Source organism: Chrysochloris asiatica, unplaced genomic scaffold (genome assembly GCF_000296735.1).
Source record: "Chrysochloris asiatica unplaced genomic scaffold, ChrAsi1.0 scaffold00020, whole genome shotgun sequence".
In the NCBI taxonomy this organism is placed as follows: domain Eukaryota; kingdom Metazoa; phylum Chordata; class Mammalia; order Afrosoricida; family Chrysochloridae; genus Chrysochloris; species Chrysochloris asiatica.
Genome location: NW_006408538.1, coordinates 11891137 through 11907714, shown reverse-complemented (window position 1 = coordinate 11907714; position 16578 = coordinate 11891137). Strand labels below are relative to the sequence as shown.

The following is a 16578-nucleotide window of genomic DNA, read 5'->3' as shown; positions in this document are numbered from 1 at the left end:
GCTGCTTTCAGGATTCTCTCCTTATCTTTGATTTTGGAGAGCTTAATTATTATATGTCTTGGTGATTGTCTTTTAGGGTCTGTCCTTCCTGTGGTTTGTTGAGCTTCTTGAATGCTTATCTTTTCGTTTTTCAAGATAGAGAAATTTTCTGCCAGCAGCTCTTCAGCTATCTCCTTTGTGGATTTTGGTGATTTTTCCTGTTCAGGAATGCTGATAATTCTTAAGTTATTCCTCTTCATGTTGTCCAACAGGAATCTTAGACCTTCTTCAGATTTTTTTAATCCTTTTTTAGGCTTCTTCTTCTTTCTTAGTAATAGTAAAAGATTTATCTTCCAACTCATTAGTTCTGGCTTCTACTCTTCAATTCTATTCCTTTGCCTTTTCAGTGTATTGTCCATTTCTGATATTCTATCATTAATCATTTGGACTTCTTTCTGTAGTTTTTGAATTGTTTCCAATGCATCTATCTTATTTGATTGTTCCTGTAGTGCTTTCCTGACTTCGTCCTTATTTCTCTCAACTCTACTATATAGTGTTTTGATACATTTTATAATCATTTTTTCTGAATTCTTTCTCAGGCATTTCCAAAGCCTGCCCTCCTTTCAGTATGGAGTATAGGTCTAACTCCAGGTCATATGTCTCAATCACTTTATCTTGTTTCTGGACATGTGCTGATATGCCCATCTGTTTCTGTTTTTTGGGCATATTCAGTAGTTAGCTGTGGCCTTAATACTTACATGGTTGTGTGTTTTGGTATTTTTTATGGTTTCTGATTGCCTCCAGGTAGATGTGATCAGGATATGGGCTTCCCTTTTTACTCTTCTTCCTGAGAAATTGCAAGATGCCACTGTTGGTTGTTATGACATAACTCAAGATTTAATTTTTGGACTGTTTCCTTTTTAGTCTACCTGTACTGCTCCACAACCCCTGTTCAGGACTTTTTCCTAGTGATGAACTGTTGTTCAGGGCCAGCTGTGGTCTTTTTGTGCTGCTGTTTTTTTTGTTTTTTGTTTTTTTTTTTAATGTTTTATTGTCAATTATGTGATAGTTTACATGGGAGAACATTAGTTTTACATTGCTGTTTGGTTTTAAGTGGAAACTTTCCCTTTAAATTTTGAGATCTGTGTGCATGTGTAATAGAACCCTCCAGGGGTGGAGGTAGGGTGTCCAATCGCTCAGGCACTCCCTTTAGTCACCAGAATGGAGGTACACAGACAGTGAGAGACCAACAAAACAGACACACACAAAAAAGAATGTCCACACCTTTATCTCCGTGGTTCTGTTAGGTGTCTGTGCTGCTCTGATCTTTCCCCCATTTGTTCTCACCCAAGATGGCCAATCAGGGAGCAGCTGAGCACCTTGGATTAGAAAGCACTGGATTTCTTGCTTCTGTTACAAATTCTGCTAGCTGTAGGCCTTCTAACTTTGTAAAGATTCCTTTACATGTGGTTCAGAGTTCTGGGACCATCCCCTGAGCCTGCTTGGTCCGGTATTCTGTGTTGTTGCTGACGGAGCTCCTTACTTCACGTCTTCCCTCTCTGACATCTTGTTTGTTCTCCAGTATTAAAATCTTATGAAAATTAACTGGTCTTTAACCTTCCTAGTTGTGAAGTATAATACTTAAAAGGTATGACCAGCATGATGAATTATAATGCAAGCACCTGCATTTCTGTAAGTGAATATTATTGGCTCTTCTATCCTCTTGCTGTTTTTATTTATGTTATAAAATTTATTAATCTTTCTGATACAGTGCTCTTTAAGAGAAGAAATGAAAACTGTAAAACATGATGTTGAGTTATTTTTGGACTTTACTTAAACACACTGCTTCTTTGATTTTGTTTCAGAACAATTAATACTGATTTATGAGTTATAAAAATATTTACATTATTGAACCAGTAGAATAATGATTAAAATTATATAGAATAATTTTTTATTTAAATCATGAGAGGTGTGCATGAGGATTCTGTCCTTTTACCACCCTTAGTCAATCTGTGTGCTGTATGCTGAGCAAATAATCTAAGAAACATCAGGATTAGAGGAAGACTCATTAACAACCTGAGCTATGCAGATGGCACAACCGTGCTTGCTAAAAGTGAAGAGGACTTGAAGCACTTACTAATGAAGATGCAGGTGTATAATCTTCAGTATGGATAGCACCTCAACATTTGGAAACAAAAACTTCACAAATAAACAAATAAGCAACATTATGACAAATAAAGTTAAGATAAAAATTGAAATTGGCAAGAATTTTTTTATTTTACTTGGATCTGCAGTCAGTGTCTATGGAACCAACCCTCAAGAAATCAAATGACTTTGAGCACAGTTGCTGCAAAAGACCTCTTAAACAAAGATGTCACTTTGAGTACTAAGATACACTTGACCCAAGCCATGGTATTTTCAATCTCCTCATGTGCATGTGCGAGCTGGACAGTGGCAAAGGAAGACTGATGAAGAAACAATGACTTTGAATTATGGTGTTGACAAAAAATACTAACTGTGGCATAGACTGCCAGAAAAACAAATCGGTTATGGAAGAAGTACATCCCGAATGCTTCTTTGAAGCAAGGATGTTGTTGTTGTTGTTAAGTGCCGTCCAGTCGGTTCCGACCCATAGCGACCCTGTACAGGGTTTCCGCAAGGATGGTGAGAGTTTATCTCATGTACTTTGGAACATGTTATCAGCAGGGACCAGTTCTTGGAGAAGGGCATCCTGCTGGTCAGTGAAAAGAAGACCCTCAGTGAGATGAATTACTACTGTGGCTGTGACGGTGGTCCAAGCATAGCAGTGGTTGTGAGGATGGTACAGGTTTTGTTCTGTTGTACACAGAGTTTCTATGCGTCAAGTCAGAATTTACTCAATGGCACTTTATGACAACATACTAATATTAACAGAATATAAAAAATGTTTTCATGTTAGCAAAAACATTTGAAAATATTTAGCATATTGTGTTATTGTTGCTGTCAAGTGATGTTGAGTTGGATCTGACCCATAGCGACCCTGTATATGGTTTCTGAGGAGTGGCTGGTGATTTTGAATCAACATAGTGGTTCAAACTGACCTTGAGGTCCAGCGCGTTATCCTGTACCGCCATACACAGAGCCTGGGTAATTCACCTGACTGGTGTTGTGAGGTAAGCACTGGACCACAAGGTCGATTTGAACTTCAAGATTGGCAGTTCAAACTCACCAACTGGCTCCTTGTAAACCCTCTTTATAGGGTTGCTGTGAGTCAGAATTGACCTGAGGACACTTAACATCAACGGCAACATATTAAAAGGAGTGATCTGTGTATTAAATGGAAAAATCTTTCTTGATCTCATTATCTATCTTTCGTATGCATTTTGATATACTAAAATGGCATGTAAATTGGGAGCATTTTCAAATTGCAGGATGTGGAGAATGAGCTCGCAGTACAAGTTAGTATGAAAAAAGAGATCGAACTTGCCATGAAGTTGTTGGAGAAAGACATCCATGAGAAACAGGATACTCTGATAGGCCTAAGACAGCAGCTAGAGGAAGTGAAAGCAATTAACATAGAGATGTATCAAAAGTTACAGGTGAGGAACCATCTAAAATTCTTGGGATTTCTTGTTATATAAACTTAAAATTTATCGAAAGAGTATAGTTTTTAAGAGCTAAGCCCATTTTAATTGTGTCAGGTTGGTTATAAAAGTTAGTGTCTTTTTTTTCTAAATGGAAGCTTAAGAAATGTACTGATGAAAAAATCACCAAACTCTAGAGTTCACCTATCTGAATTTATTTCTTAGTGCTCAAAAGGTAACAGTATGAGAATAAAATCTTTTGGAAAAATCCAATCTAACCATGTAAGACATTTTTATGAACTACTTTATGTAGTAGTTTCCTGAGAAGCATGTAATTTTTATTGACATATTAACATAGTAATTATTATTCTCTAATAAAGTGAAATTGCTATAAAGTAGACATTGCCAAAAGCTCTGTACAATTTAATTTCTCAAGTGGCACACTTCATAAGAGTTTATTATTCTGTTGCCTTTCAGAAAACTTCCTTTATTATATTTAAAATACTATTACTTCATATCCTAAGAGTAATTTAATCTACAAGTTAACCCTGCTGATTTAACTAACAGACAACCCATAGCAAAATGTTTTAAGAAATTTACAAGTATTCAGGTTTAAAAATCAAGACCTAAATAGCTTTTATGTTTTTATAAATAGGGCTCTGAAGATGGCTTAAAAGAAAAAAATGAAATAATTGCACAACTAGAAGAAAAAACCAATAAAATTACTGCAGCCATGAGGCAGCTGGAGCAAAGGTATAATAGCATTTCTAATCATAGTTTCTTTTCTTTTTTCATTTCTTCCCCCTCCCCATTACCTTTTTTTAAATTTTTTTTTAACCTCCGACACCTGCCATGAAAACCATACTTGGGAAAATTTAGAGTAGAGCACATTCTTTAATAGGATTTTGCCCTTTTTGTTTTGATTGTTGCATGGAATCAAGTTGCTTTCTAGTAGGATTTATTTGAAGTTCCCATTTTGTAGATTTAGAAAAACGGCCACATACTGGTGAGTTCATGTGGCATAGTCTATTACATAAAAGAAACACACAAACAAAAGCTTTGAAAAAATTAAAACCAAACAGTCAGTGGTGGGATTGGCCCCGACTGATTTTCATGCGTATTGATTGTCATACCTGCCTTTCACCATCTCGTTATCGGAAGCCAAGCATTCTGAGTTAGTTTTGTTTCTTTCGTATAGGACCTTCAGCCCAGCCCAAGAAATACTTTTGTTTAAACTAAATTGTTTAATATTGGCATTTTTCACTTTTAATTGTTGGAAAATGTAATGTATTTCCATTGCCCTGTCATGTTGGTGTCAACATATGTCTTATCATTGCTTTCTTTGAATCTATTTATAAAAAACATAATTATTAATGCTTTATTGACATGAATATTCTTTTATTGACATCCTCTTTCTTCTTTTTTCTTTTTTTGTTTTCTTTATCCCCATTTTTACATTTTGGACATCTTTATTACCTTTTTCTGTCTTTGATTTCTGTCCATTCCATTACGAAGTGACAATGATTTGTTAACTCAAACTAGGACAATTGCAATGTCATTGGTGAAATGTGCCAGCAGTGACACTCAAGACCAGTACAAGCTGGTCAAAGATATCTCTTTCTGAAAACCACTTGTATTTCAATAGACTAAGAGAGAATCAACAGTTTATATTAGGTAGAAGAGAGTTGACGCTGCTCAGTGTTCTAAAAGGGCATTAGGAACCCCGGAGGCTTCTTGTCAGCTGCTGTAGTAAAACACTGCCATAAAGCAAAGTGGATGCACTTGGACCCCCAAAGCTACATTCCTCAAACCTGTGCACAAGGACTGATTTGGAGGTCAAGATTTGCAAATGCAGTTTTATCTTTCTAGGAACTTTTTGATGAAAAATACAGAGTATTTAAAAAAAAATAAGTTAATCTTTAGTTTCACAACATGTTAACATAGGAGAATCCTCCCTCTCAATTGACCTCTTCTTTGCCTAATGGCTTCCTTACTAATTTTTACAATAGCTAATAATCTGGATTAGCTGTCTTCCTGTGTTTTAGCATTCTCAATGATCTAGTTCCCCTTAACTCTAGTCTTTGACAGCACAACTTCAAGGCCTACCTCACCCTGACTTTTATTTTCTGTAACTTTAGAGAAAAACACTTGGGCCCCCCTTCTTAATAAATTTTTTTCTATTTTGTTGTTGTTAAGGGCTGCTGAGTTGGTTCCAACTCATTGTGACCCCATATAAGGTTTCCAGGGAGTGGCTGGTGAGTTTGAACCACCAACCTTGCAGTTCAAACCAGCCTTGTGGTCCATTGTATTATCCTGCCGCTCCGGACTCCATTTTATATTTAGAGAGAACTTTAATGTTACTTACCTTTCCTTGAGAGTGGCATTTCTACTTCTGAACTATGTGAGGGATGCCCCATTATCAATAAACAAACCCACTGCTAGTGAGTCAATTCGGACTCATGGTTTTAAGGAAGGAGAGGCAGTTTTTTGGTTAGTTTAACAGAAATTTTGTTTATGATTCCCTCTAAAGGACATACTCCTCCTTGAATGCTTGGAGATATTTTCTTGTAACAGTAATGAAGTTAAATCTAAGAAATCCTAGGTGGCCAAAGGAGACAGAGAAAGTTAGTGACTTACAAATTAAAACAAAAAAATTGGAAAACATGTTTTAAGGTAATTTTCAAAATTCATTGATGAGGAAAAAACGATCTAGGAATGATGTCAACTAGCATTGGAAAAAAAAAAATCTATATACAATCTCTATATACAGATTGGAGTAACTTAGTAAATGCATTATGAACCTGTAGGAAGAACTCAGCTATTATTTGAAGTAATTGCAGGTCTTTGTTCTTTGCCTTGAAGCACACTTGATTCCTGGCAGACACATCTTAGCCTCTGATACGAAACAGTGTGACTTCTTCACCTAGTGCAGACATAGGACTATGCTTTTCATGGTTTTTGTAAAATAGGCAGTAACACACCTATTATACTTTGAAATTTGCTTCGTTATGCTCTGCATAAGTGGTAAAAGCTGTATTGCTTTGCATTGTTAATTATGAACAAGAAATAAAACAAATTTGAAGATAACTATTCTGGGCATATTATGTATATATTGGAAATCACAAAATTTCTAGACATTGTGTGGCTCTTTCACGTTTGAGTTTGTGAGTTTCCCCCAAACTTTGTTTTCATTTAGAAATGTTTCTATTTCCCCATTTTTCTTTTATTTGTCTTCTTCACCCTTTTACACCCTAGTTCTAGCCTCAGTTTTACCCAAAGTTGATTTGAATTACACCAGATTGCAGCAAGCAGAGAAGGCGCAAATGGAAGCCGAAGATGAGGATGAGAAATATCTACAAGAATGTCTCAGTAAATCTGACAGTCTGCAGAAACATATCTCCCAAAAGGAGAAACAACTGTGAGTATTTTGCTCTTGGAAACAAATACTTGTGTAAACATAACTTGTCCTCACCATCCTTTCCCTTTTTTTAATGCATAATGCTGGTGGTCTTGTTAGGTGCCATCAAGTCGGCACCGACTCATAGCAACTGTATGCACAGCAGAACAAAAACACTGCGAGACCCTGGTCAATCTCACAATCATTGCTACACTTGGGCCAATTGATGCCGCCACTGTGCCCATCCATCTCATTGGGGGTCTTCCTTTTCTTCTCCAACCTCCACTTTACCAAACATGATATCCTTCTCCATTGACTGGTCTCTCCTGACAACATGTCCGAAGGAGTGCATTGACTTGTACTTCTTCCTACACAGATCTGTTTGTTCTTTTAGCAGTCCATGGTACTTTCAGTATTCTCCTCCGACACCGTAACTCAAACACATCAATTCTATAGTCTTCCTTATTCACTGTCCAACTTTTGCATGCATATGAGGTTATTGAAGATACTATGGCTTGGGTCAGGCGCGCCTTAGTCCTCAAACTGACATAATGATGCCAAGTGGATTGTGGGGTTTTCCTTAACAAACAAAAAAATGGCAACATCATGCTAATATCTATATATTTTTAATTCCCTTTATAATGTACAGCCTACTTTCACTCACATTGCATTGTGCCTCATAGCAGACAGAACAGAACAGGTGTCATATATCCCCGTTTGAGAAGAAAGTGAATTCAGAGATTGCTCAACAAGTCGGAAGTATTAGAGCCTGGATTCACTCTAACCAGTTAACCCAGGTCTCCCACTGACAGTTCAATTCTTTTTGTTTTCCCAATTTTTTATTGTGAACTGAGTGATAGTTTACATGGGAGAACATCAGCTTTACACCATCGTTTCATTACAGTCTCCTCCATGTATCATCATTCAACAGTATTTGCTTCCATTCCCTCTGGGGTTTTTTTTTGGGGGGGGGGATAGGGAGGGACGTACATAAAAACACCCAAGAATATATAATAATTTAAACAAGCAAAGTGCACATTTTGCAAGCTTGCCTCCTGGCCACCAGTCCCCAGTCCCTCTCTTTCCAAAAGTCCAGAGTCCTCAGCTGCTCCCTCTCTCCTTGTCCCCCCTCTGCCTCCATCTCTGGTGTTACTGCTTCTCTGGGTAGGGTCCCACATTCCGCTTGTGTTCTTCTCCCCTGATGGTCCTAGGGTCCTCTGACAGTTCAATTCTTAAACCACTGCGTTTCACTGCCTTCTTGTGAGACTTTTATTCTTTCAGCTGTTGCTTAGCATTAATCCAAAGGTTATTGTGTCTCCAGGTACGGAGTAAAATAGGGCTTTGTAACTTCAAGGAGCTTATGTTACTAAAGTACATGATGTTTCTAAGAACATTCATGTATGTTTTTTATCCGTTCTGCCAATCTATGTCTTTTAATATATTTAGATCACTTGCATTTAATTATTTATATATGACGAGAGCTTACATCATTTCATTGGTTTCTATTTTCCCGCCTGTGTTTTTTGTTCCTGTTTCATTTTCCCTACCCTCCTATAGGTTACTTGAACATTATTTTAGAATTCCATTTTGATATGTTCTAAACATTACATTACACCAGTAAAACTTTTCAGTCTACTGTTATCAACATTTTACCACTTTAAGTGAAGTTCAGAAACTATACTTCCATTTAGGCTCCTTTATTATATAATTGTGGAGTCCTGGTGTGGCGCTGTGGGCTAATGCGTCAGACTGCAAAGTCATTTGAACTGCAAGGTTGGTGGTTCAAGCTCACCAGCTGCTCCTTGAAAACCCTATACAGGGTGCCTATGGGTTGGCATCGACTAGAGGGCACTTAACAACAAAAAGTAATATAATTGTGACAGTTGTGAGGATGATGCAGGACCGGGTAGTGTTTTGTTCTATTGTGCGTAGGGTTGTTATGAGTCAGAAGTGACTCAATGGCATCTAATAACAGCATAATATCATTTCCTTAAATATTTTTTTTTTTGCATATATTGAAAACCACATCAGACAGTGTTTAGAGTGTTTACTGGGATCAGTAAACATAATTCAGAAAAGCGTTGTTCTGTCGCCGTTCCTTCTGTATCAAGTTTCCTTCTTTAATCACTTTATGTTTGAAGAATTTCCTTTAGCCATTTTTTTTACAACAGGTCTTTTGACAACAAATTCTCTTAGTTTTCTTTCACCTGAGAAGGTCTTCATCACCTTTGTTGGAGAAGTATATTTCTACTGGGTGCTTTCCTTTTAGAATTTGAAAGTTGAGATTCCGCTTTCTTTTGGGTCTCCATGAATAAAGTACCGTCATTCAAATCACTGTTCCTCTGTGAGTATTGTGTCATTTCGAACTGCTTTCTTTGTCTTTAGTTTCCAAAGTTTGATTATATTTCTGAGTGTGAATTTCTTTAGCTTTACCTATTTGGGTTTCAGTGAGCTTCCTGAATCTATATTTTTTGTTGTAATTGCACAGGTTTCTGAGCCCTTGTTCTTCTTTTTATCCAGTGTATTTTTTTTCTGTTGTCCAGATTAGGTCATTTCTATTTTTCTATTTTCAAATTAATTGATTCTTCCTCTAACATCTTCATTCTTCTGTTCAGCCTACCTAGTGCTTTTTTCAAAAATTGCAATTATTGTATTTGTTAGTTTTAAAAATTTCCTTTGCACTTCCTGATTTTTTTCTTTCTAGCGAGCATGCCTATTTTTCCATTTGTTTTCAGTTGCTCATGGAAACACATTTATGATGCTTGCTTTAAAGTTCTTGTCAGATAATTCGAAGTTTCTCTTACCCAAGTTGTTATGTCCAGGTGTTCTAGTATCATCATTTTTTTTCAAGCCAATCTTACATAGTTTGGGTATTATAAGACTCTGGATGTTGCTTAAATCCACTTTAGCAGGCCCCCTGAAACTACACTGGCAGAGGACTGTGGGCTTCTAAGTCCACAACCACCCTGGAGGGCCTACCCGGGAGAAGGGCATCTCGGAGCTGCTGGTCAGGGATTAAAGTCTAGGCTTCCCATCAGTCTCCACGGCCACTGTGGGGAGGAGAGCTGGTACTTTGTCAGCGGTGGTTGTGAATGGAAGTCGAGGCTCTTCACTTGATCTCCTCTGCATTACCACCAGGTGGGCACAGAAACTTAGGCGCCTGGCTCCACCTTTGCTGGGGAGGAGGAGGAAGGCCTTAGTACTGGCTCATGGGAGTAAAAGTCCAGGCCTCCCACAAGGACTCCACGGACACTGTGGGAAGGGAGGCCAGTGAGGGTGGAAGTCTCGGATCCCTGCTTGGCCTCTGCTGACCTGGGTCAGGTGCTTTGCTGTATCAGGCTGTTTTACTGTCAAACAGGCTTCTGGCTCGGCTGCCATGTCTTTGTTTTTTGGCAAGAGACAACGGGCTTCGGCTTGTCTTAGGGCTTCTTTTGTTTCTGCCTGTGGGTTGTGGGCTTCTGTAGGACCCCGTCTGAGTTACACAGGAAGCAAAAAGAAAAATGAGCCACTTTTCAAAGTAGTATTTTGTTTAAAATGTCCATAGTTTTTAACTGTACTTTGTAGAAGGTATAGGGGAAAATGTTTCTATTCCATGTTGTCTCTAGAACTCTAAAGTTCTTCTAGATCTTCTATAGAATAAACTTTTAAGAAGTTGGTGTACACAGTAAGTTGTTAGGCTAGAGAATATTATCTTGGCTGAAAATTTGTATCATTTGTACATTGTGAAACTAAAATCCATTCCAGCAAACAAAAACTACAAACTGCTTTTGATTAAGAACATACACTTTTCTCTTAATCAAAAGCACTCTCACTAAAGGCCAGTCTGTACATGCTTTTCAGGACTTCCTGTGGTCATAAAATTTACAAGGTGCCTTTAAGTCATTAAGTTTATTAATGACGCTCCGGGCTTTGTTGTGCAAGTTCCTTTGCCCTGCCAACTGGAAAGCAAGACTAGACGACTTTGTTGTTTAGTAGAATTCAATCTGGAAACTCTGGTATCCTGTGTTACTTTCTAGAGTTTGACAAAAATGGAGGTGAACTGATGTTTATTCTGCAGTGGGTGTAGTTCATTGATCCCTGACTGACCAAAGGCCCAAGCAATGGGAACTTGGACTGGTTTTGGCCTGCTGGTTAGTGTGTTTTCAGCTGAGAACGGTTTTCCTCCGCACAAGTCTTACATCTGCCCTATAATTGATTAGCTTCCAAGAGTAATATGCAAACTAGCACTTTATGCCAGGACTTTTTTTTCCGTTGCTGATGCAGCAAACACTCATTTGCTGATTTAGTGGTTGCCGTCATTCTTGTATCAGAATAAAACTTTTGTTTGTGATGAAAAATTTCAGATGGCACCGAAAGAGTTAAAACTGCACACTCCTCCACCTATCTCCATTCCTAAGATGAAAGCAATTTTAATTGTGTGATGTGTGCCCTCCCAGACAATTTCTATCCTTATATAACATGGGAATACAAAGTGATAAAAAATCGTGTTATTGCTTAAGAAAACATTGATACTTTGTGATCAGAAAACCCTGTGTGTGCTCCCACACTTACCAGAAATTTTTCTGAAAGAACCTGACTGAAGAGATAAATTAAAAAGTCAAAATAGACAAAGAAGATGCCCTTATTAAAGAATGCATACAATTGTCATATGAGAAATAGAACAGAAGTTTTGTCTTTTTTTCTTTCAAGGGTACAACTGGAAACGGATTTGAAGATTGAAAAGGAATGGAGGCAGACTTTGCAGGAAGATCTTCAAAAGGAGAAAGATGCCTTATCTCATCTTAGGAATGAGACCCAACAAATCATTAGCCTTAAAAAAGTAAACAGTGGTAAAACTTTGAAAATTGCATCTTGAAGAATGCTAAGTTATGTAAAAATATAATCTTCATTTAGATTTGTACCAAGAAAATAGGATATACTAGTTATCTTAAAGGTTATCATTAGGGAGATGAGCCAAATGAATGGAAAATAGTATGAGGGAGCTTTAAAAAGTTTCTCGGAAAATTTCATTATCTTTTCATTCCATTTTTCCATAAACTTTTGAAGCTTCCTTGTACATGAAGCAGCTGTGGACTATAGTTGTTTTTCTTAAAAATGTATAGTATAGTATGGAATTTATTACTTTTTGTTTTGTTAATTACATTTTGTCTTTTATTGTTTTGAAGGAGTTCCTTAACCTTCAAGATGAAAATCAACATTTAAAAAAAATCTATCTTGATCAAGAGCAAGCTCTTCAAGAACTTGGCAACAAGCTTAGCGAGTAATATTTCTTTTTCTTTCAACTAAGTAGTCATTGACTTTTGTAAAAGGTGCATGTATACCAGACCCCATTAAGAAGTAAATTGTAAACACAGGAAAGAAAGATTTGAACCTATAAAGAGAAGCAAAGTAAAAATCTTAAGTACTCCCTCCTTCCGAAGTATCAGTCTCCTCAAATAATTGATGTGTAAACATCCCATCCTATCTGTATGATTGCATATAAACTTATATGTGTGTGTTTATGTGTTTTTTAAAACAAATTCAAGAGGAATGGAAACCTAATTGCTAAAGATAGTTGCAGATTTATCGGTTATCTTTATTGCTTCTGAGATCATAGTCCCTAAAGTGGGTTCTAGTAGAACCATTTGGGGTCAGAAAATTTTTATCCTTTCTCAATTCTAGATCTCTTTTGCAATGACAAGAATTTAATGAGGACTGGAGAAGTTTTCTCAGACCTTATCAATTTATCTTCTGAAACAGTTCCCTTTTTCTTCCTCCTATTGTTTTAATGTAATAAGGAGCTCTGGTAATGTAGTGGTTACGAATCGGGCTGTGAACCTTAAGGTCAGCAGTTCGAAACTACCAGCTGCTCCATGGGAGAAAGATGAGGCTTTCTGCTCCTGTAAAGATTTATAGCCTCGGAAACCCTGTTCAGGGTCACTATGGGTCGGAACCGACTCGACGGCACTTAACAACAATTGCTGTAATATTTATTACATATCAGCAGATTGAAAGTTAAGTAAAAACTGTAAATCTCCCCACCCTTTAATATTCAGAATGCTAAATACAAGGGGATTTCAAAAAGTTCATGGAATAGTTCCATTTTTTCACAGTATTTTGAAGCCCCTTTGTATCTTTTGAAAAAAACAAAAACTTGTTGATGGTAAGGGACTGAGATTGGATCAGTGTTTTTAAACCTTTGCTTCGAACTGAACCTGAATTGGCTGTAGACTTTCTATAGACTGCTTGGATGGGGCAGTGGGACAGTCATGCAGAATGACACTGTAACTTAGGGAGGGATTTCTTTGAGGTTCTTTTGATTTTTGTGACAAGGCATATCAATCTTTCAGAAACAATTCTGTATTTTCCAGTTATTTAATACTATACTTGAACATGAGTATTGTTACTCACAGAATGATTACAGTGATATTATTGTGGAAAGAGAATGGGATCATCGGACAGACCTGAGTCAGCATCCCTATGTAGTATTTGTCACTTGCTCTTCAGCTCTTAAAACACATTTCCTATTTGTGAAACGGAGAGTTCCAAAGTCGCCAAAGGACTTGGTTTTCTTTTTGAGGCTAACTTTGTGACAGCACTTAGCGTAGTGCCTTCCCCTCTCTACAGCAGAATACCCTTTGCGTTGTCTTTAAAATGAGCAAGTCGGGTTTGGAAGTTTACTTTCCAACGATGAGTGTCTTAATGCTAACTAGAAAATTACTTGTAATAACGAAATAATTGTCTTATTATCGAGGGAGTCTTATAAAGAGAACGTGTGATGGATTTTTAAAGGCTTCAAACATTAACTAGTCTTCTAATCAAAGCATAATTACCATAGTTGTTGTTGTTAAGTGCTGTGGAGTTGGTTCCGACTCATAGCGACCCTGCACAGGGTTTCTGAGGCTGCAAATCTTTACAGGAGCACAAAGCCTCATCTTTCTCCCACAGAACAATAGCAGGTAGTTTCAAACTGCTGACCTTGCGGTTCTCAGCCCGGTTTGTAACCACTACGCTACCAGAGCTGTTAGGCCCATATTTATGACTAAAGTATTGTAACTAGAAGTATGTCAGCACCAGTATGTTTTCATAAGGGAAGCATTTGGTGTAGTCAGTGCCATTAAACCCATTGCCATCAAGTCCTTTCTGACTAACGGCAACCACAGCATATTGTAGACTATCACTGCTCCATAGGTGTTCTTGGCTTCCGTTCCGTTAGGTTTTCCAGGTAGTGCAGTCAGGCCACTCTTCTTGTGCTTATCATTTCCTGCATAGTCAGGTTTCCTGGGGCACGTGTGGATGTAAAGCCAGCCAAGAATGTTTAGTCTTCTGATAATGTTTTAACAGATGAAAGAAGCTTGGCCTTTTATTTTTATGTCTTGGAGCAAAGAACATCTGACGGGCAAAGCAGCTTCTAACATTCCCCTTCAATAATACAAACTTTGATATTTTACATGACTTCTGATTCAGTGATCTCATTTCTAAATATTAACATAAGAAAGATCAAGATGTTTTAATGAACAAATTGAAAGTTGAACAGTGGGCAGTAATTACAAGTAGTCGCCAACTTAAGACTCATTTGAATTACCAGGAAAACACTTAACTATTTTAGTATTTGTGTTACTTATCGTTAGTAATACACGTATGTACTACATATAATGTTTGCAGCACGGAATTCGCTGATGCAGCATTCGCAGATGTTCATTCATAGTGGCTGGATCGGAACTCAGGGTCAGAATCAAGGACTACCTTGTAGGCTAGGCACTGGACCTCAAGGTTGGTTTGAACCACAAAGTCAGCAGTTCAAACTTACTAGCTGCTCCTCGATAACCTTATACAGGGTTGCTGAGTCAAAACTGACTCGACCGCACTTAACACTTGTCCAAGAGGATTTTTAAAAGTTCATGGAAAACTTCCATTATTTTCTAACTGAAAATTTCCACAAACTTTCTGATGTCCCCTCATATATAAAACTGTATTCTTTTCATAGTATACATTAGTAATAATGATGTGATAAATTAATAACAAGTCAGTTTGAATTACAAGGTTGGCATATCAAGCTCACCAGCTGCTCCTTGGAAATCCCATGCAGGGTTGCTATGAGTCAGAACTGACTCCGTGGCATTTAATAACAAGTGAATAGCTCTCCTGATAAGGGTTTTAACAGCTAATGTGTTTGCTGAATTCTTTACAGGAAGCCCCAGGTTATGAATATTCAACTAAGTACAACCCATAGTTACTAACCAACCCTGTAAATCTGATTATAAATTTATTCATAATAAACAGGCACTATTTAGCAACATGCCATCAAAAACATTATTGTTACTATATTTTTATGTTAGCGATGTTTTGGTGACTATGGAAATGTTTTATTGTCTGAAAAACCAGTACCTTTCTAATAAATTACTATGTATTATGTACTTAAATATGTGTACTTAAATTCTGACTTAATCTTTTTAGATCAAAACTTAAAATAGAAGATATAAAAGAAGCCAACAAAGCACTGCAGGTAAGTAAACAATGTAGGGAAATGTGTACGTCTGTGTAATTGCTCCATCAGAAGGTAAGCCATGCATAACCTTGAACTGTCATTACTGAGTGACTAACTGGGGACTGAGGGCCATTGCCATTGAGTGGATCCTGACTCAGCGACCTCCTAGGACAGAGTGAGACTGTTCCATATAGGGTTTCTAAGACTAAATCTTAAATAGGAGCAGTTAACTCTGTCTTTCCTGGGAAGCCACTGACCTTGCAGTTAGCAGCCCAGTGCTTACCCCCCTGCATCACCATGGCTTTTATATCAAGGTTGTTAGTGCCTAGAGTCAGTTCCACCGCAGCGATCTTGTATGTCTCTGAGGATGTAAATCTTTGCAGGAGAGAAAGATCTTTCTCGTACATATTGGGGAGAGGAGTGGTGGTTGGTGGTGGCTGTATGCCACTGAGTTGGTGCCAAGGCACAGTGACCCTGTACAGGGTTTCCAAGGCTGTAAATCTTTACAGGGGCATAAAGCCTCAGATTTCTTATGTGGAAGAGCTTCTGGTTGTTACAAACTGTTGATTGACCTTGAGCAGGTTAGCAGCCCGACTGTTCCCGTGGAACAGCTGGTAGTTTCCAACTGCTGATCTTGCAGTTCACAACTACGTTACCATGGTTGTGTGCCATGAAGTCAGTTTTACTACATGGACCCTGTGTAGGGTTCCCAATGCTATAAATCTTTACGGGGGCATAAAGCCTCAGATTTCTTATGTGGAAGAGCTTCTGGTTGTTACAAACTATTGACTGACCTTGAGCAGGTTAGCAGCCCGACTGTTTTAGGGGGATATACAATGAAATTACTCAGGAGTAACAAGGACTCCACCTGGATATTTTCTTTGTAATAAGAAATGTTTCTTCTGTCCAGCCAGGATCTTGGTTATGGATAAATCATAAATTTTAGCCATCAAGTTTAAATGCTACTTAACCTCCATTTTCTACAAATGCTTATTACATAACAGCTATTTGTGAGTAACAGAACTTGAGGGAAATTGTCATGTAAAACTGAACTTAAGCTGAGGTTCTACCTGAAATTCCTCAAACATCTGATTTTTAACTTTTAATAATATAAACTAAAATTACAGTGCATTTTGCATATATCTAACTCCAAACTTTTGTGTGTTTTACAT

At 37.6% G+C, this 16578-nt stretch overlaps 1 protein-coding gene across 1 annotated transcript in view; it reads left to right on the top strand.

Annotated features, from left to right (window-relative positions):
• RUFY2 (RUN and FYVE domain containing 2) overlaps positions 1 to 16578 on the top strand; it is a 45832-nt gene that overhangs the window by 28099 nt on the left and 1155 nt on the right. The window contains exons 10-15 of the mRNA XM_006835828.1: positions 3390 to 3557; positions 4198 to 4295; positions 6841 to 6960; positions 11629 to 11758; positions 12105 to 12199; positions 15376 to 15424. Coding sequence (XP_006835891.1) covers positions 3390 to 3557; positions 4198 to 4295; positions 6841 to 6960; positions 11629 to 11758; positions 12105 to 12199; positions 15376 to 15424 — 660 coding nt within the window. The remainder of the gene's footprint in view (positions 1 to 3389; positions 3558 to 4197; positions 4296 to 6840; positions 6961 to 11628; positions 11759 to 12104; positions 12200 to 15375; positions 15425 to 16578) is intronic.